General features: G+C 39.1%; 1 protein-coding gene across 5 annotated transcripts in view; it reads left to right on the forward strand.

The window, feature by feature from the left end:
- Positions 1-27,267, forward strand: part of LOC479708 (S-adenosyl-L-methionine-dependent tRNA 4-demethylwyosine synthase TYW1) — a 245,697-nt gene that overhangs the window by 107,359 nt on the left and 111,071 nt on the right. For all 5 annotated transcript variants that reach the window (XM_038539010.1, XM_038539005.1, XM_038539006.1 and 2 more), the window contains exons 12-13: positions 551-728; positions 19,230-19,365. In XM_038539010.1, coding sequence (XP_038394938.1) covers positions 551-728; positions 19,230-19,365 — 314 coding nt within the window. The remainder of the gene's footprint in view (positions 1-550; positions 729-19,229; positions 19,366-27,267) is intronic.

Below are 27,267 nucleotides of genomic sequence, written 5' to 3' on the forward strand. Positions count from 1 at the left end.
TTTCTTTCTGTTTGAATTAGCCAATTCTAGGTACCTCAAATAAGGGAATTCATACAGTTGTCCCTATGTGTTGGGCTCTTTTCACTTAGCATAGATTCATCCATTTGTCACCTGATAGCATCACATTCCTTTTGCAAAGCTAAATAATATTCCTTTGCCCATTTATACTAAATTTTGTTTATCCACTTATCTGTAGTAAACATTTGAGTTCATTTTCTTAAACCAACATGAAAGAATACAGAACTAAGCAAATTATGGAAAGTAATATATTCTGCATTCCAGATAATTAGCTAACAAAATTTGGTTTGTCTGCTTATATTCATGTAATTTAATTAGTATTAAAACCAAGGATGAGATTGCTGATTTTTCTGATTTACTAATTCTAGCTTTTTCCTCTTCCTGGCTGTGGTTTTGTATTATTTGAATGGTATAAAAAATGAATTTGCCATCTATAACTAAAGAACCGTTAAGAAAAATTAAAAACTTTTAAGAAAAATAAAAGTTTTTCCCAACGCTTACTGAGCTTGTTCCTTTTCACTGTGTTCTCCAGGAGTACCAGGTGTCAAAGAAGAACGTTTTGAAGAAGCAATGATGGTAAAGCACTGTGCATTGTCCCTTGTGGGAGAACCCATCATGTACCCAGAAATCAATAGGTTTTTGAAACTACTCCATGAGTGTAAAATCTCTAGTTTCCTGGTCACAAATGCACAATTCCCTCTGGAAATCAGGTGAGCCATCCAGCTTATTAAGATACTCTACTTGGATCTATGTTTGACCGAAAAGTAAAACAGGCATTAATGTATTTAAAAAGGGCTTATCAGTTACTCACTACATACACATGTTGGCTTTTTGGGGCAAGAGATGGGCCTATTCTTTTTTTTTTTTTTCTTTAATGATTTTATTTATTCATGCATGAGAGACACAGACAGAGGGAGAAGCAGGCTCCCTGTAGGACTTAATGCAGGACTCCATCCTGGAACCTGGGATCACCCGCCAAGCCAAAGCAGATGCTCAACCACTGAGCCACCCAGGTGTCCTGAGATGGCCTACTTTTAAAAATGCATTCTATTAGGAAGATAATATTAGTAAAAAGAATAGAGGCACAAATTAATTGCTGGGAGAATTCAAAAGAGAATGCAGTTTTTTTCCAGAAGGGGAGAAACAGGGTAAAACTTCTCAGCAAAGTCACCATTTAATTGGAATCTTAAAGGTTGGAAGCTATAGTTTTTAATAAGAACCTCCTGAGAAAGGTTGGAAGTTAGGGTATTTGTGATACTGTTATGTAAATATAGTTCATCTGGACCACAGAGTGTATGAAAGAGACTGGCAGCTGGAAACCTAAGTTGAAAAGGTAGGGGGTAGATTGTAGAGAATTTCAAGTGCTGTTTTTTGGAAAGATCTTGCTTCCTGCAGAGAATTCTGCTAGCATGGTGTAAAACGGGAGAACCAAAAGCAGGCAACTCGCTAGGAGAGGGTTCATTTAGGTAAGAGTAATAAAGATGAAAGTAAGACAGAGAGAGTGAAGAGTCCTAAAAAAAGACATTATTGAGACATAATAGATCAGCTTGGTGAACTGCATGGCTCTTGAGAGTCCAGCATGGAAGAAGGACCAGTTAATGACTAGAAGGTTTCCAGCCTGTTGATTGCTAGGATTATGGGGCTCTGGAGCTGTAGAGGATCACATAAGGAAGGAACAGGTTTAACAGGTATGATGAGTTGGTTTGGGTGACTTCGACGGGGAGCTTTCCAGATGGAGATGACCATCTTCTGGGGCCCGGAAATGATATGTTTTTGTATTATACTTGAACTATGCACATATTATAACACCAAAAACATTAAATTTTACTTATTTACCTGTGCTTTCCCCATTAGACAGAGTTGCTTGAGACTGGTGACCCCTGTTTGTTTATCTTCATGTCACTAGTGTAGTACCTGTAAGTTCTCAGGAAATGGCTAGTGAAATACTGGGGAAATTTGCACATAGGAATAAAAGACAACGATCTTTTAAAATTCAAAGTTGTTTTGTAAATACCAACCAATAAAATATAACATGAAAAAAAGAGAAATTCTTAAATATAAAAAGACACCAATAGAGTGATGTCAGAATCACAGTGGCCTGCCTCATTCCATTTTTTCTCTTGCCTTCCATTTACAACTAATCAGACATCCATAACAAAACAAAGCAAAAAAAGCACCTTTGTATAGCACATCAGGACATCCAAGAGATTCATTTGTGTGTGTACCCAAAAGAGAGTGGATTATATGTTGGAGGAGGCCATGGAGTAAGGGGAATGGCAGCAGAGGCTGCTGGGACAGGTCTGATAGGGAGCCAGCACCACCCTTGTGGCAGAGGAGGTGGAGGGTGAAGGCGCCTGCTACAGAGCCAGAGGAGAACCTGTTGCTTTCTCTCAGAAAGCACAGTGACTGGGGAAGGAAAGGGAAAGGAAGAAGGCAGGCATGGAACTGAAGGAAAGTATTTCCTGCTATCTGCCCCAGGGGATATTTGTAAAAGGATTGCCCACAGAGCTCTGGGAACCCCCTACTTGAGGATCCTACTACCTGGTCATGGGCCATACCCAAAGTCCCAGGTGCTAAGCACATACCACCTTCCACTGTGGTGCCACCCCCTCTCCCCCCTTTTAAATGCACAGCTTTCAGCAGTGGGGAGTCCGCTCTGGTAAGAAAAACCAAAAACTTGTGCTGCAGCACCACCTTCTGGAAGAGAAAAGGAAGGCTTCCAATTACCAACCTGTTAAAACTGTTGGAATCAAAGTAAACAAGATTTTTACATAACAAAGAAAGGTATTTGCTGCTCCAGATACTGTGGCAGAGGCACTTTTTATAAAACCAACCATGAAAAATCATGGTAATATGGTATCACAAAAGGAAATACACACAAAATATTGCAATCTGATACATAATTCAAACTAGCTATTATGATGAAATTCAACAAGCTACAAGAAAACTTAATAAAGGCAATATAATGATCTCGGGAATAAAATTAATGAATAGAAGGAGTACTTTACCAAAGAGATTGAAATTCTAAAGAATTCTAAAGAAGAACCAAACTCTGGAGCTGAAAAACTCAATACGTGAAATGAAGAATGCATTTACAAAGCATTGAAAATAGAGCAGATCAGATGAAAGAGAGAATTAACAAGCCGGAAGATAGGAATCTAGAAATGGTTCAGGTGGAAGAGGAGAGAGAACTAAGATTTTAAGAAAGTAGAGAAACCCTATGAGAACCATCAGATTCCATTAGGAGAGTCAATATTAGATGATTGGGTTTACCAGAGGGACAAGAGAGAGAAGGAAGTGGAGCATATTAAAGAAATGATAACTGAGAACTTCCCAAACTTGGGGAAGGAACTGGACAGACAAGTCCACAAAGGTAATAAAACACTTACCTCATTGTAAAAAGACTTTGTTTAAGACACACTATATCTAAACTGTCGAAAGTAAATGGTAAAGAATTTTAAAAGCAGCTGGGGGTGGGAGGAGATAATAACCTACAAAGGAACCTGCATTAGGCTATCAGCAGATTTCTCAGCAGAAACTCTACAACTTGGGAAAAGTAGAATGACTTTTTCAAAATATTAAAAGATGAAAACTGCCTCTCAATATCTGGCAAAGTTATCCTTCAGATATGACGGAAGGATAAAGGCTTTCCCAGGCAAACCAAAACAGAGAGTACTTTAACCACCACAAGATCTGCCTTACAAGATATGTTGCAAGGAGCTCTTCAAGGTGAAATGGGAAGATGAAAGTATACAAAACTCTAATTAAGGTGGTAAATGGACAATCAGAATTAGAACACTGTAATTCTCTTTTAGAATAGTATATTAAACTCTTAATTATAGTATAAAGGTTAAAGGAAAAGCTTTAAAAATAATTATAGCTACTACAACTTGGTAGCAAAATCACAGCATGAAAAGATAATTGTGACATCAAAAATACTGAAGAATAAAAAGGGTGGAATCTTTATGGGCAGATCACAATAAATTGCTATCAGCAGAAAAAAATGACTACTTTATAAGATGTTCTTTGTAATCCTCCTGGTAACCACTAAGCAAATATGTAGAGCATAGACATGAAACATAAAGAAGAGGGGAAACTGAGCAAATCACTATGGAAAACCACCAACTTACAAAGGTAGAAACAGAAGGAAAAATAAACAGTGGGAAGGCAAAAGATAAAATGGCAGTAGTAAATCCTACATGTCAAGAATCACCTGAAACTTAAATGGATTGAACCCACCAATCACAGGGCACAGAGTGGCTGAATGGATAAAAAACAAAGCATAAAACTCAACCAAATGCTGCATACAGGAGACTTATTTCAGCTCTAAGGACACCTACAGACTCAAAGTAAAAGGATGGAAGATGTACTCCAAGCAGGTGGGAGTCAAAGGTGAGCAATACCTGTATCAGACAAAATAGACTCCAAGTCAAAAAGGATAACAAGAGACAAGGAGGTCATTATGAAATGATAAATGAATCCATACATCAAGAAGATAGAACATTTGTGAATATATACAGTTCCAATACCCAAGCACTAAAATCTATTAAGCAAATACTAAGAGCTCATGAGGTATAAGTCGATAGATAATAGAATAATAGTAAAAGACCTAAATATCCCACTGGCAGCAATAGATAGATAGGAAATCAATAGGGAAACTTTAGAATTGAACCACATTTTAGAACAAATGGACTTAACAGACATACAGAACATTCCAAAATAAATAAGGAACTCAGTCAATTTAGCAACAAAAAAATAATCTGATTAGAATATGGGCAGATTAACTAAATAGGCATTTTTGCAAAGAGGACATCAAAATGGCCAACAGGTAGGTACATAAAAAGATGCTCACATCACTCATCATCAGGGAGATGCAAATCAAAACCACAATGAGATACCACCTCACACCTGTTAAAATGGCTGTCATTGAGAAGACAAGAGACAAAAGATGTGGCGAGGATGTAGTAAAAAGGGAACCTTTATACGTTGTTGGTAGAAATTTAAATCAGTTCAGCCACCATGGAAAATAATATGGAAGTTTCTAAAATAATTAAAAATAGATCTACCATATGATCCAGCAACTCCACCTCTGGATATATACCCAGAGGAAATGACAATAGGATTTTGAGGAGATGTATGTACTTCTATGTTTATTACAGCATTATTCACAATGGCCAAGATATGGGATCAACCCAGATGCCTATCAACAGATGAATGGAAAAAAAAATGTGGTGCATATACATAATGAAATATTATTCATCCATGAGAAAGCAGGATAGCCTGCCATTTGCAACAGCTTGGATGGACCTTGAGCAAGTATGGTATGCAAGTCAGAGAAAGTCAAGTACTATATGATTTAACTTATATGTAGAATCTAAAAAAGTTAAATCTGTTTTTTTCTTTTTTTTTTCTTTTTTTAAGTAAAACAGTGGTTACCAGGGAATGATGTAGGGTGTAAGATTGGTGGTGGTGTTTAAGGGTACAAATTTGTAACAAGTAGTAAATATGCTGTAGAGACCTAAAAAGTATAATGAATATAGATAATAATATTGTACTATAATTATGTAATGTGATGTTACATTGGCAATCACATTACACTGTATAAATGTAACATACTGTACACTTTATTTTTTTTTTTTAAGATTTTATTTATTTATTCATGAGAGAGACACAGAGCCAGAGCACAGGCAGAGGGAGAAGCTGGCTCCATGTAGGGAACCTGACCTGGGACTTGATCCCAGGACTCCAGGATCACGCCCTGGGCCGAAGGTGGCGCTAAACTGCTGAGCCACCCAAGCTGCCACATACTGTACACTTTAAACTTACACAGTGTTATGTGTCCAGTTTATTCAGTAAAAAAGACACTATCTTTGTAAAGAAGAATGATCATACACACAGAGGCATGCGCAAAGTCAGTTTAAAATTTATCATCATAGGAAATCAGTGGGTTGGTTAAAATTATTTACTTCTGGTCAATAATTAGAAAACCAGTGACATTGTCACAAGGTTAGCTAAAATATTACTTTTTTGAAGTTGTATAAAAGGGTAAAGTTAAAAGGGAAAGGTTTTAAAAATGTCAGTGTCGGGATCCCTGGGTGGCGCAGCGGTTTGGCGCCTGCCTTTGGCCCAGGGCGCGATCCTGGAGACCCGGGATCGAATCCCACGTCGGGCTCCCGGTGCATGGAGCCTGCTTCTCCCTCTGCCTATGTCTCTGCCTCTCTCTCTCTCTCTCTCTCTCTGTGTGACTATCATAAATAAATTTTAAAAATTAAAAAAAAATGTCAGTGTCTAAATTTTGCATAGGATTGCCATTCTTTTTTAAAAGCTTTTGTTACATTTAAAACCCTTGGGTTTTCAGATGGCTCATGAGGGAGAAGTTGGGATAGAGAGGTATTGGGATTTATATACACACAACATATACAAAAACGGAGTCCATCCCAAATTTGGGGCATATACTTGTAAAACGAATTAAATCTGCCAGAAGTGGGATGTAGGTGATTCTCAGCAAAATGATAGCCAGAGAAAATGATTCATTGTTTGCTCATGCACAGTATTCCTTGTGAATGCCATCAGGGACTGAAGAAAATTACAGAGGTGGTAAACAAGCTACGTACTTGAAAGTGTCCAGCCAAATGCCTGGCACACAGGGAACATTCAGGAAATGTTCTTGGGTCTCTTTTCCTACTCTTGCTGGTGAGCCTCCTCTTGTCAGCAGGGGGGATCATGATACAACACAAAGTCCATATTGGTCTTGACTGCCACCACTGAACAGATGGGATACAAAGGCATTGATTAAGCTGGTCTTTTAGTGTAGGCACTAGTAAATTGGGAGTGAGGCAAAGGGGAAGAAGTGAGTGGCAGGGGCAGGGATTAGGAAATTAGCAAATTTCTCTGATGTAGAACACAACAGTTTAAAAAATGAAAAGGAACACCCTAGGAGGAATACTCAAGAGAAAGTGCTCAGAAAAGGGAAGTTGCTTTTTTGGATTTCTAAAGCATTCGTTAAGCTCCAATATCAAGGGTGCTATCGTTCAGGGGAGTGCATCTCTTCTTTAGTTATGTCCTCATCTGGGCAAAGGAGAGAATATGTGGGAAGTTGCCATTTTAGATTTGGACATCAAAGAGTTGTCATGTCTTGGTTATGTGTTGAAATACCTATCTAGACAGAGGAAAAACCCTGAAGCTAAGGTCGTCAGTTTATTTCTAGGATCTGAGAAGAATTTCTGATAATTGATACCCTAACAGAGATGGATTGAAGTACATAATGCATAGGTGTACCTTTCTCTAAGGCAGAGCAGTCCTCCTGGCATGGTAACAATATATGTGTCCAAGTGTTAGGGCTCCTAAATATAAGGTGACTTTCTTACCCCCACATTTCCTCAAAGAATGATGTCAGTAGCTTAGAAAAAAATTAGAAGAGCACTGAGAGGGGATCCCTGGGTGGCTCAGCGGTTTAGTGCCTGCCTTTGGCCCAGGGCGCGATCCGCGTGATCCTGGAGTCCTGGGATCGAGTCCCATGTCGGGCTCCTGGCATGGAGCCTGCTTCTCCCTCCTCCTGTGTCTCTGCCTCTTTCTCTCTCTCTCTCTCTCATAAATAAATAACTAAATCTTAAAAAAAAAAGAAGAGCACTGAGATTTGACATACCAGATACTAAGATGTGTTATAAACTATGAGTTTGAAATACTCCAGACTGCAGAGTAGTGAAACAAAATAGTCCTGAGGTACCCCTACTTTTAAACTAATACTTTTCTGACTTGAGGCCTCTTTGAGTGGAGCTAAGGGTTTTCTCGCTTTAACCCATGGACCCATGTGGTCCAAGAGAAAAATGGAAAGAGAACTACTTCCTCTGAGTACAGATGATACTGTTTTATTTCTGTGAATTTAGAGAAATTCAAATACCAGTTATCTCTGGTGTCTTAGTTTCTTTCAGAAAAACAAGCAGTAGATTTATGAATATAGCACAGAGGCCATGAATTTTGAAAGTTACCTCTAACTTTTATAGTGTTTATTCTGTACAGCAAGTTTACTCATTCAGTTGAGCTATCAGGTGAATATCTTGCAACTGTTTTATCTTTGAGTATGCACTAGGAAGTAATAATGTCCTCTGGGTGATTGGGAGTTTACTAAATTGCTTGCTTTTAGTTAAAAAAAAATTTCCCCCCTAAGTTTCTGTAGTACACCCATTCTGTGGTATCTTCTAAGGAGATCCTGGACTTTGTCAGTTGGCCTTCCCTTGGCCTTCCCTTGACCCACAAGCAAGTGTATATCCTTTCAGGTACTTTAACTTTTCCTTAAGAGAATTTCAGTCTCCCCTCTAGCTCCAAGTATGTGGCTCTTTGCTGACAGTTCTCCCCCTAAGGGGAGTTTTTACAGTGAGTGATCCTAGAGGATCAAGGAAAATAGAAGCTGACACCTTGGGCAAATGAGAAAGCTATCAGACTCTGCAGCTTGATGATTTTGTCAGCATAGGGCTAATACAGGCGACCAGAATATGTAAGACACTTAGCATTAATAATACTAATAGGACTGGTAGTGATTGGACCATAAGAGCCTTTTCTCTTGAGGAAAGGCCCTCTGAATTCCATCATAACCAGTGGCATTTTATAGTGGCATTGTGGCACACATAGCACTGAGATATTGCAGCATCTTATCAGTTATCTTTTCTTGTAATCACTCATCTTAAAATGAGTCACTCAAACTAACAGCCATTTATTGAGCTCATAATTCTCGGTCAGCTGGGAGATCTTTTGATCCTGTCTGGCTTGGCTGGTCTCAGTGTTGTGTCATGTGTCAGTTGGCAGATCTGCTGGGCTCGTTGGTTTAGATGCCATGACTGGGACAACTGGGGCCTCTATTCATGTCGCTTCTTTTTTCCAGTAAGCTAGTCTGAACTTCATCACACAGTGGCACGACTTCTGAGAGCAGCAAGAGAGGACAAGCTTCAATGCAAAAGCATCTTTTGAACCTTTGCTTGTGTCATACTTTCTCACTTCCATTGTCCGAAGCAAGTCCCAGCTGAGAGGGCACTTCCAGCTTCAGGGCAAGGAGACGTGGATATAGGGAGAGGAGGAATTTATGGCCATGTATGTAGTCCACTATATGGGCACAGTGGGCTTTAGTTTTTAAGGAGGATGACCTTGAACCACTGAGACTCACTCTTTTTTAGGAGCTCAGTTGAAAAAACAATTATAATTTTATGGGTTGGCTGGAGGGCCATTAAGACCAAAGGTTTCAGATTGGCAGCTGATCAGAAGTAGGTTTATTTGTCCTGTACCATGTTTCAAAGCTTTTTTGTTTGGTTGGTTTTTGAGCCAAGGGTTAATATCCAGAGATTTGTGTAAAATCTGAACTTTTGGAAAAGGCAATCTGGCAAAAATTGTCAAAAGCCAAGTATAAAGTGCTGTCTTTATAATACCAGAACAATTCAGTCTTCTCTGGTTTTATTACTATACGCTGACACCAGATGCATGGGTTTTTCCACACTAAGCAGTTCTCTGGTTCTCTGTGGGAGCCACCTGGTGTCCTATGATTCAGTTCAGTTATGACACTACCTGAAGTTAGTGCAGACCAGACAGCGTAAGGGCCCAGTCTCACAAGACGGCCCCCCTTCAGATACCAGTGGCAGTCCCAGATTGCACCTGCACTTCTGACCAACCAGCTGTGCCCTACTCAAGTTCAGTAATATGCTATAATATCTCGCAGAAAGTCAGGGAAAACAATTTACTTACTATTATTGGTTTATTATAAAGGATACAACTCAGGAATAGCCAAATGGAAGAGATGTATGGACCAAGGTATGGGGGAAGGGATGCCACACTTCCATACCATCTCTAGGCACACTATCCTCCCAGTACCTCCATGTGTTCACCAACCTGGAAGCCTTCAGAACGCCATCATTTAGAGGGTTTATGGAGTTACCATTACATAGGCAGGATTGATTCAATCTTTGTCAGTTGGTGATTAGCTCAATCTCCAGCCTGTCTCCCCTCCTTGGAGGTTGAGGGGTGGGGTCTGAAAGTTGGTTCTTCTGGCAACCAGCCCCTATCCTAAAGCTATCTAGGGGCCCATTGAGAATCATTTCAGTAGTAAAGTAAATCTTTATGTTTGAAGGGGGCTATTAGGATAACAAAAGATGCTTCTCTGGAACTTCTGTCACTCAGGAAATGCCAAGGGTTTTAGGAACTTTATGTGAAGAACTAGCCGTAAGTAAATATATTTTATTATGCAATAGCATACCAAGTAATAGTTATCTTTTCAATGAAGCCTGTCATTTTCAGCCTGCCAAACTATTTCCCATTTCGTTGTCTCCTCCACTAGGAGTGTTACCTGCCACTGGTCAGAGGAGTTGCGATGTTCATTCTCTCATAGCAGAGAACTTTCTGTCACCATTTCTAACAATTGTGAAACAGTGAAAGGTTCCACATGGTCTAAGGAAAATGGAAGCATATCGCTTTGAATAAGGAAAGAATATTCTTGTGTGTTTCATATGCAGTCTGTGTTTTGATGTCCAGAGAACTTTTTCCTTTAAAAGTGGCTTTGCCCCGGGACCCCTGGGTGGCTCAGCAGTTGAGCGTTTGCCTTTGACTCAGGGTGTGATCCTGGATTCCCCAGATCAAGTCCTGCATCAGGCTCCTTGCATGGAGCCTGCTTCTCTTCTCTGCCTGTGTCTCTGCCTCTCTCTCTGTGTCTCTCATGAATAAATATAATCTTAAAAAAAAAAAGTGGCTTTGCCCTTATAGACATGTGAGTTTAGGATCCTTGTTCTAATTCTGTACAGTCTGTGTTTGCATTCAGCCCTGCAATTAGGAAGGTCCATCACACCATTGTTTTGCTAGAGCACACCATGTTATTCCTTTTTATAAATTACCCTGTGCTGTGAGGCCAGTGACCGACAATAAGACACCTTATTTAAAAGCAGACCTCTGAAAATCATCATGTTGTAAGGTAATGAAGTTGTTAAGAGTGGTGTTCTGCAATACTAAATCATTTCTTCTCTCTGAGGACTCGAGGAGAACTAACTGGTTTGTCTCAACTTTGTGGACATTTGAAAAACCTGTGATCATGTCGCCCTCTTTTATGAGTGTTTTAGGGTTTAGAGGCTCTTTGGAAACTTTGTGTAGCTCTTTGTAGACTGTTACACTCTTAGTATCTTCATCTTGAGTAGTCCCCCTTTACTTTTATCATTTTCTTATCTGTTTTGTTATTTTTAAATTTGCATTTTCAATCTTATTTTTTTTCTTTTTGGTAAATATTGCTGATGCACAGCTTTCTGTGTGCCAGCAGCTGATCATAAGAAAACAGAACTATATTCCATATTTAACTGTGGCACGATTCGCACTTAACTTCCCAGGCCTCCCCACCTCCACCAAATTTGTCCCTTTGTTCATTACTTTTGAGCACCTTCTTCTGAAACTATGTGTGAACTTCATTCTCTTCGTTTTGCTTCTTCTATCAGTATTTCTGTTTTGTTTGCTCTGTGTTATGTTTTCCTTAGTTTTTGCTAAGACATTTACCATATGTATTAGAGAATCTCTATAAATTGGATAGATCTTCACATATAGATGCTTAGTAATTTGTTCGAAGAAATGCATGAGTTTTTTTTTTTTTTAATTTAAAGATTTTATTTATTTATTCATGAGAGACACAGAGAGAGAGAGGCAGAGACCCAGGCAGAGGGAGAAGCAGGCTCCACACAGGGAGCCCGATGTGGGACTCGATCCCGGGTCCCCAGGATCACACCCTGGGCTGAAGTTGATGGCGCTTAACCGCTGAGCCACCTGGGTTGCCCAAATGCATGGGTTTTCATAAAAATAGTTTACTTGTATTTGTTAGTTCAAAATGGTTACAGAAAACAGCTTACAATGAAATGAAGATTATAAATATCACCTGATCCTTTTAATAGAAGCTCCCCCCTCCCCCAAGCCTGGTTTGTTTATTGTAAATGTGTTAAGTTTAAAATATAGTCTTCTTCTGTGTCTATGAAGTGATGGAATACTTTTCAGAAATATGCAGGTCTAGAGGCACCCGGGTGGCTCAGTGGGTTAAGCATCTTCCGTCAGCTCAGGTCATGATCTCAGGGTCCTGGGATTGAGCCCCCCCCCCCCTGGATCCGTTTCCCTCTCCCTGCCCGCACCCAGCCTCTGCTCTCTCTCTCTCTCACTCTTTACAAGGGATTTTTTAAATATTATTATGGATAAGAGGAGGGGGAGCCAGATCTGGCGAATAAATAAAAGTGATTAATTCAACGATCGCAGCCAAATAGGCGCCAAAACCCCACAAAGAAAACAAAAAAAAAAACGAGTAAATAAGAAAAAAAAAAAAAAAGAGGAAATACAGTGAGGTGGTAAGAGCTGGCCCTGGTCTAGAAGAGATCTGGTTTGAATCCCAAGTCTCTTGCTGTCTTAGTGACACTGGGAAGAGAACTTCTCAGAGCCTAGTTTCCTTACCTGTGAACTGATGTAAAATAATGACTATCTTATAATGGCATTGTGAGTATATGAGATAATACATGAAAATGCGTAGAAGTTTCACTTTTGGAAAGGTACGCTAAATAATGGTCAAAGTATACTTTAAGATAAGCACCATTACTTGAGATAAGATGGACATTTCTTAATACAATTTTAAACCCATTGGGAACATAAAACAACATAACAATTTAAAACTTGTAAACACTCAATAACATAATCTCAACATTGAAAGAACTATGAGGAGAAATAGGTTTTTAACATACTTCTCTCAAACTGATAGAACAAGCAATTAAAATCAATAAGAGTAGTGAAGATTTGAACGACTAAATCAGATTTAGCCTATGTTACAGAAATAGAGCATTGGAGCTAGAAACTTTGGAATATAATTTTTTTTTAAGAACATTGAACTCGCAGAATAATTACCAAATGGCCATATGCTGGGCATTATAGCAAATTTCAACAAAGTATTGAAATCATATAGAGCATGGTATCGAACATACTGGAATTAAGCTATAAGTCAACACAAAAAAGATGACTAGAATATTCCAGTATGTTTGTTAAAATTTTTGTTTGTTTGTTAAAATTTAAGCAGTGTACTTCTAATTCATTTATGGATTAAAGAGGAAATCACAATGGACGCAGAAAATTTGTGATGGATAATGATGGAAATAAAAACAAAACTTATGTGATGGATGTCAGCAGGAATAACAGAGTACAGACCTTCAAAACCTGCTCCTTGAGTATACTAGCAAAAATTGTCAGAATCCACTTTTTCTAAACCAAAGGTACACAACAATCTGGGGAGCATTTATTCTTAAAAAAATGGTTGCATCTCAATAGAAACAGTAAGCTTTGTGATATGTTAATATGTCTATGTCATGTCCTAAGCTTCATGGTGTCTTAGTATGTCCTATTCCATTCCAACTTCCCCAGTTCTGCAGTAGCCTTAAACCTAATAACTTACAGTCATAGTAAAAACTAACCCTGGCAGCCAGGGGAGGAGGCAAAACAGAGTTGGAACTCCTTTAGAGTCCCTTTTCCAGAGAATTGTCCTCATGTGGGTTATGTGGCAGTTCCCTGGAACCCTTCACACACAAGAGTTGTCTTTATTTGAGATGACTCACATTTTGTCCAGTGAAAAAGCTTTTTCCTGGGGTGTTTCTTGTAAACAGTTATCAGCAATCATTTAACCTCACAGCTGCCTGAGGCTGCAATAATGGTTGGGGCAAACAAGACGCTGACTAAAGAAATTAAGCAGAAAAGCTGGGGAATGAGATATTCATAGGGAACTTTGAAAAGCTCCAGTGTATTCCTGGGAAGCTAGAAGCTAGCCCAAGGGGCAGGGCTGTGGCATGCTAGGGAAGACTTGACAGGTTTTATACTTTCATCCCTGCCTCATGTTGATGTCTTGAGTAAGCAGACAGTGAAAACTGAGGCAGAGGTCTACTGCCTGCCTAGGCATTGAAGGCATGCCCCAACATACATACAGAACCTTCAGCAAACACCAGGAGCCTTAGGGTTAAAGATATTTCAGGTTATTTCTTGCCAATCACTAACAGACTACTAAGCTAACCAAAAAGGCTAAACACAAGAAAGAATACAGAATTTACCAGAGTACTTTAGTAACAATGAAAACAGCAACAAATAAAACAACCACCCTGGGTCGGGTGGTATCTGATATACAGAGTTGTGCATAATATTATTTAAAATGTTAAATGCTTATTTAAAAAAATCATGAAATAGACAAAGAGGTAAGAGTATGGCCCCTACACAGGGAAGAAAACAGCTAATGGAAACTGTCTTCTTTTTTTTAAAGATTCCACATATAAGTCAGTTCATGTAGTATTTGTCTGTTTGTGTTTGGCTTATGTCATTTAGCATAATGTCCTCCAGGTTCATCTGTCATGTTTCAAGTGACAGAATTTCCTTTATTCTTATGGCTGAATAATACGGCATTTTCTGTCTCCATCATTTGTTGATAGACATGTTTCCATGTCTTGGCTATTTGAATAATGCTGCAGTAAATGTGGGGATGCAGATATCTTTTCAAGGTACTGATTTCATTTCCTTTGGATAAATACCCATAAGTGGAATTGCTGCATCATGTGGTAGTTCTATTTTTAATTTTTTGCAGATCCTCCATAGTGATTGTATCAATTTACATTCCCACCAGCTTTGCACAAGGGTTCCCTTTTCTCTGTACATCCTTGCCAGTACTTGTTATCTCTTGTCTTCTTGATAATAGCCATTCTAATAGGGGTGAGGTGATATGATATTTTGATTTACATTACCTTGCTGATGAGTGCACCTTTTTAAGTACCTGTTGGCCATATCTAAGTCTTCTTTGGAAAAATGTCTATTCCAGTCCATTTTTAAAAATCAGGTTTTTTTGCTCTTTAGTTATAGGAGTTCTTTATATATTTTGGATATGAAACCCTTATTAGATACATAATTTGCAAATATTTTCTTCCATTCTGTAGGTTGCCCTTTTGATTTCGTTGATTGTTTCTTTTGTTGTATAGAACCTTTTTAATTTGATCTAGGTCCAGTGGTTTTACAGTTTGGGGTCTTATATTTAAGTTTTTAATCCATTTTGGCTTAATTTTTATGAATGATGATGTAAGATAGGGTCCCATTTAATTTTCTATATGTGAATATCAAGTTTTCCCAGCACCATTTAGTGAAGAGACTATCCTTTCCATATTGAGTCATCTTGGCTCCCTTGTTAAATACTGGTTGACCATATATTCATGGATTTATTTCTGGACTACTGATTCTGTTTCATTTGTCTGTTTCAATGTTGTTAATGTTTTAATGTTGTCTTAATGTTAATTGTTAATACTGTACTGTTTTTATTACTGTATCTTTGTATTATAGTTTGTAATTAGGAAGTGTGATGCGTCCCACTTTTTTTTTTTTCTCCTCAGGATTGCTTTGATTGTTCAGAGTCTTTTATGGTTCCATACGAAATTTAGGATTGTTTTTACTATTTCTGTAAAAAGTGCCATTGGAATTTTGGTAGGGATTGCATTGAATCTATAGGTGGTTTTGGGTATTACAGACATTTTCATTTTCACTATATTAATTCTTCTGATCCATGAACATGGGCTGTCTTCCCATTTATTTGTATCTTGTTTCTTTGATCAATATTGAGAAGTTTTTGAAACTAATATAACAAAACACTTTCTTAGGCTCCATTCCTAGAAAGTGATTCAGTTTTGAGAGAGGCCCAAGAACCTGAGTTTGCAGGTGTTTCTGATACATGTGGTCGTGACTGTACTTGGAGAAATACTTCTGTAAGGCTTGTAATATTGCTCTTGGCTTTCTATGACCAGGGACCCAGCCAGCAGGGTCTGTGAACTGACCTATTCTGGTGGAGGCCTTGTGGTGGAGGGCTTGGGAGAGCAGGCTCTGGAGTCACAGCTTGCCTGAATGTCATTGTTGACACTGTGGATTCTTGAATAAGCTACTTAACCTTTTGAATCTCAGTTTCATTATGTCTAAAATGGGCAAAAGTAGCAACTACCTTGTTGTTTTATTTATTTATTTATTTTTTTTTACCTTGTTTTACTATGAAGATTCAGTGAACTGAATGAGAAGGGTAAAACATGTAGCACAGAACACCCAGCACATGATGAATACTCAGTAAATGGTAAATAGTTTTCTCCTTCCCCTTCTTTTTTCCTTCTAAATTATTTGGCCAGACCTAACAGTCCCAGATTATTTTAGAGATTCTGGTTCCAAAGGTATCAGATGTTTGGACCACTTTGGGTATTTTTTGTTGTTCAATAGGAGCATCAAGAGCTTACTCTCTAAGCTGCCTGATATCTTGCAAACCATAAATCTCTCTTCCTTTTTTCCTTTCATTAGAGATTGGTAGGTCTCATTTTACCTTCCAAGCCAATGGCCTGCTAATCTCGATAGTATATGTGTTGCTGAAGCGAGCACATGCTAATCTCTATAGAAAGGCAAAAAGGAAGAGCGATTTTTACATTCAGTTGTCAGTGCATTTATATATATGATCATTCTTAACTCAGAGATTTTTTTTTAAAGATTTATTTTTATTTATTTATGATAGAGAGAGAGAGAGGCAGAGAGAGAAGCAGGATCCATGCCGGGAGCCTGACGTGGGACTCGATCACAGGACTCCAGGATCGCGCCCTGGGCCAAAGGCAGGCGCTAAAACCGCTGAGCCACCCAGAGATCCCTTAACTCAGAGATTTAAAATGAACAGGATGAAGGATTGTCATTATTATTTGAGCAAGATTCATTGGGCATTTCACTGAGGATTGAGTTGAGGATGGTATTTCCTTTTTATTTCATTGTCCTTTTTAATTGTTCTCAGCAGCAATGTGAGATTCTCAGACACCAATCACTATCATAATGTTAAGGTTATAATATTCTCTTGCTTTTTGTATGTGAATATTTTTGTATGTGAATATGGGAACTGAAATGATGCTATCTCTGTATGGAATGGAGACAGATAAATGACCATGCTGAGAACCTCACTGCTTGTGCTGGGAATAGAGGCCGATAATAGGCAGACACAAGATCCTTGAGGCTCAGAAAATTTCTCCAAGGTACTTGTAATGTTTTAAGTCCCTTAGGAATAAGCTCCCTGATTCCTAGGGACTTTTCTTTCCTTTTCTTCATCCTTGGTAAGAGATGTATAAACTTTTTTTTTTTTTTTAATTTTTATTTATTTATGATAGTCACAGAGAGAGAGAGAGAGGCAGAGACACAGGCAGAGGGAGAAGCAGGCTCCATGCACTGGGAGCCCGACGCGGGACTCGATCCCGGGTCTCCAGGATCACGCCCTGGGCCAAAGGCAGGCGCCAAACCTGCTGCGCCACCCTAGGGATCCCAAGAGATGTATAAACTTTCTTGATTATAGCATCTCAGACATTTGGTACTGACTAAAATTTCTTATTGGTACCATTAGTGTCCAGGTCTTCCTTTTTCTTTTTTGCAAATGATAGAGGTTTATGAAGTAACTATGGAATTTACTGTTCATAATCTTAAATAGTTATGAAGGCATAGTGAAAAGGTCAAACCAGTTCCCATCTTGCATTAGGCAACTTTATGACAAGGCCCTGTAAGTATCAGATAACGATAGCCAGCAGCATCCATTAAGACAATCTCTTTTTTAATTTATTTTTTGTAAAACATAAAGTCCAGTTAAGGTAGCATAGCTTGTCTATTATTAAGGAGGCTCCCAGCAAAAGGGATGATGAGACAGAATGGTGCCATTAACCGTGTGCTCCTGTTTTTCATTTTCAGTTAATTGATGTCCTATGGTCAGTAGTGACACAGGATTAAACTTGTAAAGATTCCCTTTGTATGCAGCGTTGGAGAGGGATTAAAGCAATGAGCCTGCCAGTATTTTAATCACTTCTTTCTTAACTTTGGTCAGAGCTTCTCCACTTTTAATAACTTTGGGTTTAGACTCTTCTGATTTTTCCATATGTCACTAAGCCAGATCATTATAAGCATTTGTTTGGCCTGCATTCTTTCCCTTAAAAGTTGGGTTAGCTCAAGTCAACAATATGAAGTAAAAAGTAGCTTTAAGTATCTGCCTGTATGGCTGGATAAAAAGAAAAATATGGTTCCTGCCCTTCAAGGTCTTACACTCAAGGATTGATAAGACTGATATTGATAGATAACAAAAAGCATATAAGCCACTTTGATAGTGAATTTTATGATATGTGAATTATATTTCAACTTTTAAAAGTACATAGACTTTGAAGCAAAAAATGCATACATAACATTCTAGGGGTGAATACAAATTCTGGAATAGTTACAGAAAGTTAGTAGTGGGAGAACTTGGTCAAAGGACTATTAAAGGGACATTTCTAGTTGTAAATTTATTGAAGAGGATGAATAATGAGACCCATTTGAAGAGAGAACAGGGAGGTTTTGAAAAGGGTACAATCTGAGCTTCAAGTATACTAGCAAGTAGTGTGTTGGATAAGAATGACTTCAGTGAAAAGAGTCCGTGAATTTGAAAGAAGTGGAGAATGAATGGTATTCATGGAAACTGATCAAGAAGGCAAAAATAATCTGCAACATATATTTTTCTTGGGGGTTGTGCTCCTTTGTAAGGGCTTGGTTGCTCTTTTAGCTCTGCATTGTTTAAAGGTCCCTGACTAGGTCATTTTTTTTGCTCATGCAAAGCTGTACTCTAAACCCACTCTGGCTCTCTGAGGCATAGGTGAAATGTTGATGTGGTTTTGTGCCTTCCAGAGAAGGTTTGAGCTCTTTGGGTTGTTTCTTGTTCCTTAGAAAACTTCTATCAGTGAATTGATGATGGGAGATGGCCTGTCAGCACAGACCCCACATGTTTGTGACATTTCAGCTCTGTGAGGCTTGAATGGCAGAGTTCACGGGGAAACTAAAGTCAGAGACCTCTTCTAATTGCTTGGGGCTGATGGTGCCTGACCTGAAGCTAGATCTCATTTTGTTTGCTTTTCACTAAAAACTAGTGTTTGAAGAGGGACCAGTTTTAAGTAATTGAATGTTTTCAGTTTATTAAGGAAGGTATCAGTCCTGGTTAGAAATAATCAACTGACAGCCCATTCTGTTACCTTATGAAAGCCATTACTTCAGCCCTTTGGGAGAGGTAGAAGACTGCAGACCTTGTGAAATGTTTAATTACCACATCTATTATAGACTGTAAATTTCACATCGTGAAAAGCCTGACATTGGCATAATTCCCCCCCCCCCTTTTTTTTTAAATTATGAAGGAACCTCAAACCAGTTACCCAGCTATATGTCAGTGTGGATGCTAGCACCAAAGATAGCCTGAAGAAAATCGACCGCCCACTCTTCAAGGATTTCTGGCAGAGATTCCTCAACAGCTTAAAAGCCTTGGCAGCAAAGGTAAGAATTATGACATCTTTAAAAGAGAGGAAAAAAAAGAAGTGGAGAGAGGTGGGTTTTTTCCTTTTCTTTTTAAAATAATAATAATAAAAAAATGAATAAAACCTTCAACCTTTTTTTAGACTTCCACTTTCATTATTCAATAAATATTTATTGAATTCCTGTTAAGTTTGTAGTGCTCTGCCTTATATGTATAATTTGCCCTTCGTGTATTTAGGGAGAGAAATACACACTCCTGAAGTTAATTAATAAAACATGGCAAAGTGGCAGTTCATACCAACTCTAGAAGAAGTGCCAGCAGATAGTTTATGTTTAAATATGAGGTGAATTTTCTTGAATCTCTAAGACCAAATTTCCTACCCAGTGAGGAACTCAGCTTCACAATGCCTAGATTTCATCTTTTTCTGCCAACATTTGCTCTTTCTTATGTCTTCTCTTACATCATACTCATTTTCCTATTCTTCTAGACCTCACGTACCTCTGATTCTTCTTTCCCATTAACTCTGTATCTCAGTAGTTGGTATTTTTTGTTAGTTCTGCCTCCCTTCTTTTTCTGTAGCAATTTCCCTGTCCCATTCTCTTTACTTTTGCCCTGCAGTTCTTCACGCTGTACCCAAACATGACAGATAATGAGAATCACTATAGGAGCTTCAAAAATTACAATTTCCTATTCCTAGTGGGATTTGAGAATCTGCATTTTAAACATTCCAAGTGACTTTTGACATGCAGGCCACATCTGGGACTCACTCACCATCCCAGAAAACCTCCCTCCCTCTCCTTTGCTCACACTTTGCCATTCCTAATTCATCACTGACTGGCGCCAGGAAGGTGCTTCTGTCGGCATTTCTGCAGATGTGCCCACCACTTTTTCTAAGTCTTTGGTTACCTCCGCAGAGCCTAGATTGTCCTTTCTTTCCATTTCTTTAACTTGGAAAAGTTCTGGTGTGACCTTCAAGGCTGGCTTCATTATTACTTCAATTTTGAAGCCTTTTCCAGTGGCAGACTGCTGTCCCTGTCTCCCTTCTTCAGTCTTATATCTATAAACATACATAGTTTCTTCTGTTTTTTTTTTTTTGTATGTTTATTTGATCTTAGATTCTGTCTCCTCAACTGGATTGCTTACTTGTGTCTGAATTCCACACAAAGTCTAGCACAGCACATTTAATGATATTTGGAAGTGTTTCTTAAAAGAATGAATGGGTGGAAACTCAACAGAGCTCTGTAGTGATTAGATGTACATACACATTTTCTTGATTGTTCAGATAACTCAAACTCCACCTTCCCCTATTTTATGCTTGAGAAGTTAAATCAGTACTTTTTTTTGGCTGTTTGGCGATTAACATTGATTATTTAGGTAACGCACAATAGGCATTTGGTTTCTGATCTGTCTTGGATAATTTATAAAGTTGGAAGCTTGGTGCTTCTTTGGTTCCTAAAATCTCCTTTTCTCTGGACTTCACCCTTAGCTATATCACCTTTACTTGTTGCTGAGACAGGAGATACATGGCTTATAGGTCAGAATGCATGAGATAGAAAGCAAGCAGCAGGGGCTGGCATTACCAGACATATCTGAGACTGTTACCTAAGCTATATTCTAGTCTACACAGTCAGGTGTGGAAGATGAGAAGTGGGCATTAGTAAAATGGCTTAATAACTTCTTTTCTTTTGGCCAAAATTTTCCACAAAATGCATTCTTATCTGAAGGTTACAGGCCTTTACATGTCCGATTCAATATTAAGTACTTTGGGTTGACTCATTGAGAGTAATGCTATAACTTGAAGTTCTGCAGTATTTTCTAACCTGTGAGCTTTTTACATATAACATCATTATCATGTCCACGTAACTCTGGTTGGAAAAGTTTCCTTGGGCTATTAAAACTATCTGCTGGCAGATGGGGCACCTGGATGGCTCAGTGGGTTAAGCATCCGTGACTCTGGATTTGGCTCAGGTCCTGATCTCATGGGTTGTGAGTTTGAGCCCTGCATTAGGCTCTGTGCTGGATGTGGGGCCTACTTAAAAAAAAATGTTAGGGGCCCCTGGGTGGCTTAGTCACTTAAGTGTCTGCCTTCAGCTCAGGTGATGATCTCAGGGTCCTGCGTTCGAGCCCCACATCGGGCTGCCTGCTAAGCTGGGAATCTGGTTCTCCCTCTCCTGCTCTCCTTTTTTGTGCTCTCATTCTCTCTCTGTCAAATAAATTAAAAAAAAAAAAATCTTTGGGATCCCTGGGTGGCTCAGGGGTTTAGCACCTGCCTTTGGCCCAGGGCATGATCCTGGAGTCCCAGAACCGAGTCCCACATCAGGCTCCCTGCATGGAGCCTGCTTCTCCCTCTGCCTGTGTCTCTGCCTCTTTCTCTCTCTCTCTCTCTCTGTGTGTGTGTGTGTGTCTTTCATGAATAAATAAATAAATAAAATCTTTTAAAAAAATCTTTAAAAAAATGTTAAACTATCTGCTGGCAGATTAGGGCAACTGCTTTCTAAGCATTTTGTAGTAATTAGAGTTCATGTTTCTTATTGTATTGTTTACGTTGACGTTTAAGAAAGAAGATCTGTGGCAGGAAGCTACTCTTAAAAGTTCTCTCTCTCTCTCTTTTTTTTTTAAATTTTATTTATTTATTCATGAGAGACACACAGAGAGGCAGAGACACAGGGAGAGGGAGAAGCAGGCTCCATGCTGGGAGCCTGATGTGGGACTTGATCCTGGGACTCTAGGATCACGCCCTAGGTGGAAGGCAGGTGGTATACTGACCGCTGAGCTACCCAGGGGTCCCAAAAGTTTTCTTAAATTAACTCTAGCTGCATTATTTCCTTCTGAATATCTTATATTATTGATACAGTAGATAACTTTAAGAAAGGTCTGCTTTGGTTTAACACTCAAAAATAAAACACTGATGTAACTATACTTACTAGCTAGGGTCAAACAAATTATTTCTATAATCTGGTATTATTGAGTTTTTAAATAAAAATGACTTTTCAGATATTTCAACTAGAACATCTCTACTTCTATACTGTGGTCTTTTGTACTTGTTTCAGCTTTTAGTGCTTTAAGTACTTTTTTGTTACTTATTTTAGGCTTACCGAGGAAAGGCGTTAGAAGAGAAAGAATTTCTTGAACTTTATAAACAGAAATTTTTTGTCCCCAAATTTTCAGACTATTTATGAGCTATTGTAACCCAAAGTAGAAGAAGGTAGGAGGATATTGTTTTTGTTTTTGTTTTACTCTGGGCAAGTATAGTGTTTACGCTCCCAGATCTTTATCCTTTGTCAGAATGTTCTGTTTAAAATGTGAGGGAGAAATGTATTAGTACTGGAGTATGTGGCGTTAAGAAGCAATTCCATCAAGATAACACAGCCAAAAATTTGTTAGTTTCAATATCTGTCCACAATAGCTACTTGTCAAACAGTCCTTTTTTGAAAAAAGAGAAATCCATCTTGTACGAGACAGCACTGCCTACCTTTGGCAGTAGCCTTTTATCAGCAATGTGGCCAGATGTGTTTCTGCCAGCATGTTATAACACCAGCTTGTAGATCCAGTAGTATAAGCGATAATATTGATATTCTTGAAACCTCATATTTGAAAAGAAAGACAAAAATAGTTTTCTGTGTTACACTTTCTTGCATATTGCATGTAAACATTAGCACTCTTTCTACAGATGTGAGCATGCTCTTACCTGACGTTATTGGAGTTAATGTTGTTTCATTGTTAAGAAGGGCTTATTGTACATTAATGAGATAGCTTTGTACTGAATATTTAGATAAACCAGTGGCCAACAATTTGCAGATTAAAAAAGCATTTAATATTTGACTTCCTTATCTCTGATCATAAAAACATGTGTTCACTATGGAACTTTGAGGGAAGTAAAGAGAAATATAAAGAGGCAAGGAAAGAAATTGCCTCAAGACAACTACTGCTAATGTTTAAAGTATTTCTGTTTAATCCTTTTTGGGGGGTGCATTTTTACATACAGCATTCAGTTTTATGAGTTGCTTTTTGTTGTTAAAATCAGGTCATAGTATGTTTCCATGCTGCTGATATTTATTCATGTTAAGGACAGCTTAGTCTTTCATCTCAGTGTGAGATAATAGAAAATATTTATGTATTGGCTCCCATACCCAGTTCTGGGCACAGAACTCCTAGGACATTTCTAATTTTCTAAGCGGTAAGAACAGAAGGAGCATCTCTTGTTCTAGTATTTTGTCTTTGACCCCATACTTAACATAGGGCTCCTAAAGCCCTTGTAGGTTCCTGAGTAGTAAGACCATGAAGACCCTCGTTGTTCTAATGAGGTGACTCTGGGTGGACTCCTAGGTGACTCCTAGACTGGGGCTGGTCATCAGAAAGACCAAGCTGGTCCCACTCCTTTGTTCCCCCCCACTTCCTAGAGAGGGGCTGGAAGTGGGAATAAACAATTGATAATACCTATGTGAGGAAGCCTCCATAAAAATCCCAGCAGAAGGTTTGGGGAGCTTCGTGGTTGATGAACATATTCATACCGCAAGAGTAACATACCCCCATCCGCGGGGACAGAGGCTCCTGGGCTGGGGCCCTCCCAGACCTTATCCTGTCTCTTTGTGTGTCAGTGTTTCTGTATCCATTAATAAACTAGTAAATGTAAGTAAGGTTCCCTGAGTTCTGTAAGCTGCTCTAGCAAATTAACCGAATCTGAGGGAGGAAAGTCATAGGGACCTCTGATATATATATGGTCAGAAGCATAGGTGACAATTTAGATTTGTCATTGACATCTAAAGTGTGCTGCAGTGACAGAAATGAGTTAAATTATAAAACACCCCTCTAGTGTCACAGAGAATTGCTTGGTGGGGAGAAAGCCCTTCACACGTTTGGTGACCAGAAGTGTTCTGTCTGAATTCCTAGTAAGGGAGACACAGGAGAGAACACATTTTTTTCCTAGTCACTCAGTTTCCTGATTTTGGGCCAGTATGGGGTGTTTAGCAAGAATGTGTTGTGTTCTGGCACAATTGTGGGGGGCCCAATAGTAAGTCAGGTTCCTGTCTTTTTCTAAAAATTTTTTTAGAGAGAGAGCATGTAAGCAGGGGGAAGGGACTGAGGGAAAGGGACAAAGAATCTCAAGCAGACTCCCTGGAGCCCTGCCCAGGGCTTGATTTCCTGATCCTGAGAAAATCATGACCTGAGGAAATCATCTCAGATCATGACCTGAGCTGAAATCAAGAGTCTGCCATTTAACCAATTGAGACCCCAAGTATCCCCAGATTCCTGTCTTTATCACATTTGAGAGGGAGCCCTGGTGCCTCTGCTGCTCTTGAGTTGCCATGTACACATTTTGTCATTTTTAAGCATTTCTGGCTAGGTGCAGCCAGAGATGGCATATCATGTTTAATTGGTAGCATTGTTATTTCATAAAGGAGAAAGAGAAAATGATTGTGTCTTACAATCTGGAGTATCTTAGATGAAATGAAATAGCATATCTTCCTCTTTCCCTCCTTTTTGTGATAAGTGAGCCTCCCTTCCATTGTTCTGACTCATTCTCCTACTTACTGACCTGATTGCTTTACTTTTCTTTTTTTTTTTGTATATATATTTAAATTGTAGTTTGATTTGCCAACATATAGTATAACACCCAGTGCTCATCCCGTCAAGTGCCCACCTCAGTGCCCGTCACCCAGTCACCCCAACCCCCCGCTCACCTCCCTTTCCACCACCCCTTGTTCATTTCCCAGAGTTAGGGGTGTCTCATGTTCTGTCTCCCTCACTGATACTTCCCACTCATTTTCTCTCCTTTCCCCTTTATTCCTTTTCACTATTTTTTATATTCCCCAAATGAATGAGACCATATAATGTTTGTCCTTCCCTAGTTGACTTACTTCACTCAGCATAATATCCTCCAGTTCCATCCATGTTGAAGCAAATGGTGGGTATTTGTTGTTTCTAATGGTTGAGTAATATTCCATTGTATACATATACCACATCTTTATCCATTCATATTTCGATGGACACCAAGGCTCCTTCCACAGTTTGGCTGTTGTGGACATCACTGCTATAAACAGTGTAAAGTTCTGTAAATATCTGTGAAATCCTGTTCAGGTTCAGGGTTACTATTGAAAGATATGAGTTTGGTGTCATCATGATACCTATTCAGTCCCTGTTTTTGTGGATTGTTCCACTGAACTTCTACTTAAAGGGGAATTTTAAGAGTCCCCCTTAAAATTTCTTGCAGAGCTGGTTTGGAGGTCACATATTCTTTCAGTTCCTGCCTGTCTTGGAAGCTCTTTATCTCTCCTTCCATTTTGAATGAGAGCCTTGCTGGATAAAGTATTCTTGGCTGCATGTTCTTCTCACTTAGGACCCTGAATATATCCTGCCAGCCCTTTCTGGCCTGCCAGGTCTCTGTGGAGAGGTGTGCTGTTAATCTAATATTTCTCCCCATGTAAGTTAGGGATCTCTTGTCTCTTGTTGCTTTAAGGATTTTCTCTTTATCTTTGGAATTTGCAAGTTTCACTATTAAATGTTGAGGTGTTGAACAGTTTTTATTGATTTTGGTCGGGGGGAACTCTCGTGGATCTGAATGCCTGTTTCCCTCCCCAAGTTAGGGAAATTCTCAGCTGTGATTTGTTCAAATATGCTTTCTGGTCCTCTGTCCCTTTTGGCACCCTCTGCAACCCCAATTAAAGTAGATTTTTTCCTTCTAAGGCTGTCATTTATTTCTTTTTACCTTTCCTCCTTGTCTGTTATTTGTTTTTCTCTTTTTTCCTCAGCTTCCTTCCTTGCCATCAGCTTGTCTTCTATGTCATTCATACTGTCTTCTACCTCATTAACCCTTGTCATTAGGACCTCCAGTTTGGATTACATCTCATTTAATTGATTTTTAATTTCGACCTGATTAGATCTAAATTCTGCGCAGTCATGATGTCTCTTGAATACTTTGTTGTTTTTTTTTTTTTTCCAGAGCCACCAGTAGCTTTATAATTGTGCTTCTGAATTGGCTTTCTGACATCGAATTGTCATCCAAATTCTGTAACTCTGTGGCAGAGAGTACTGTTTCTGATTCTTTCTTTTGTGGTGAGTTCTTCTTTCTAGTCATTTTGCTCAGTGCAGAGTGGCTAAAAACGAGTTGTACTAGTTAGAAGCGCAAACTCTTCTCTCTAGTGTTCCTGCTGTTCTTTCTTTAAATCTCAGGTTGAATTTGTAGGTTCAGGATGATTTGAAAGTTATCTAGGTAGGTTGGTGAGGACAGGTGACTTGGGGACCCTACTCCTCCACCATCTTGCCCCACCACCTCTAACCTGTTTTCTTTACTTCTGCCTTCTGTCGCTGATGCCAAAGTCTACCCTTAGCCTTAGTCCATCTGACTGCGATCTAGATCTGTTTATTATCATCTTTTTTTTGAGCTTTATCTTGTTCTTTACCTTTCATCTAATCTGTCAGCCTTCTCGATGGGCACGGGCCTCCTGGGATGTTGATTCTGTCCAGTGGGCTCAAGGCCGCTTTACCCTCTTCTGCTTAAGTGAAAGGATGTCCTGGTTTTAGCCACTTTTGAAACCAGACCATGACCGCTGAGCTTGAGCTCTCCAGAGTCAGTGTCTACAAGCTGACCAGTTTCCTCCAGGGCCAGGAAGTTTTGTAGCAAATAGGTTTTCTCCAGACTTCTACCTAAGCTTGTTTTAGGGAACAATTTACGTGTTGCATCTTAGGTTCATCTTGAGGCATCAGGTAAACAGGTCAGGTAGATGATTGCTTAGATGGCTTCGGGACTCAGCAGTATGAACAGATAGGTGTGACAGTCATCTCTGCAGTGGTAGGTTGCTGTCAGAAGTAGTGAAGGGGACAGAATTGCCCAAGAAGGGTATAGAGAGGACCAAAGAAGGAGGCTTAGGGGACACAAATTTTGATGCTTTCAAAATGGGAGCATAAAAAAACAACAACAACAA

Source organism: Canis lupus, chromosome 6, assembly GCF_011100685.1.
Source record: "Canis lupus familiaris isolate Mischka breed German Shepherd chromosome 6, alternate assembly UU_Cfam_GSD_1.0, whole genome shotgun sequence".
Lineage (NCBI taxonomy): Eukaryota > Metazoa > Chordata > Mammalia > Carnivora > Canidae > Canis > Canis lupus.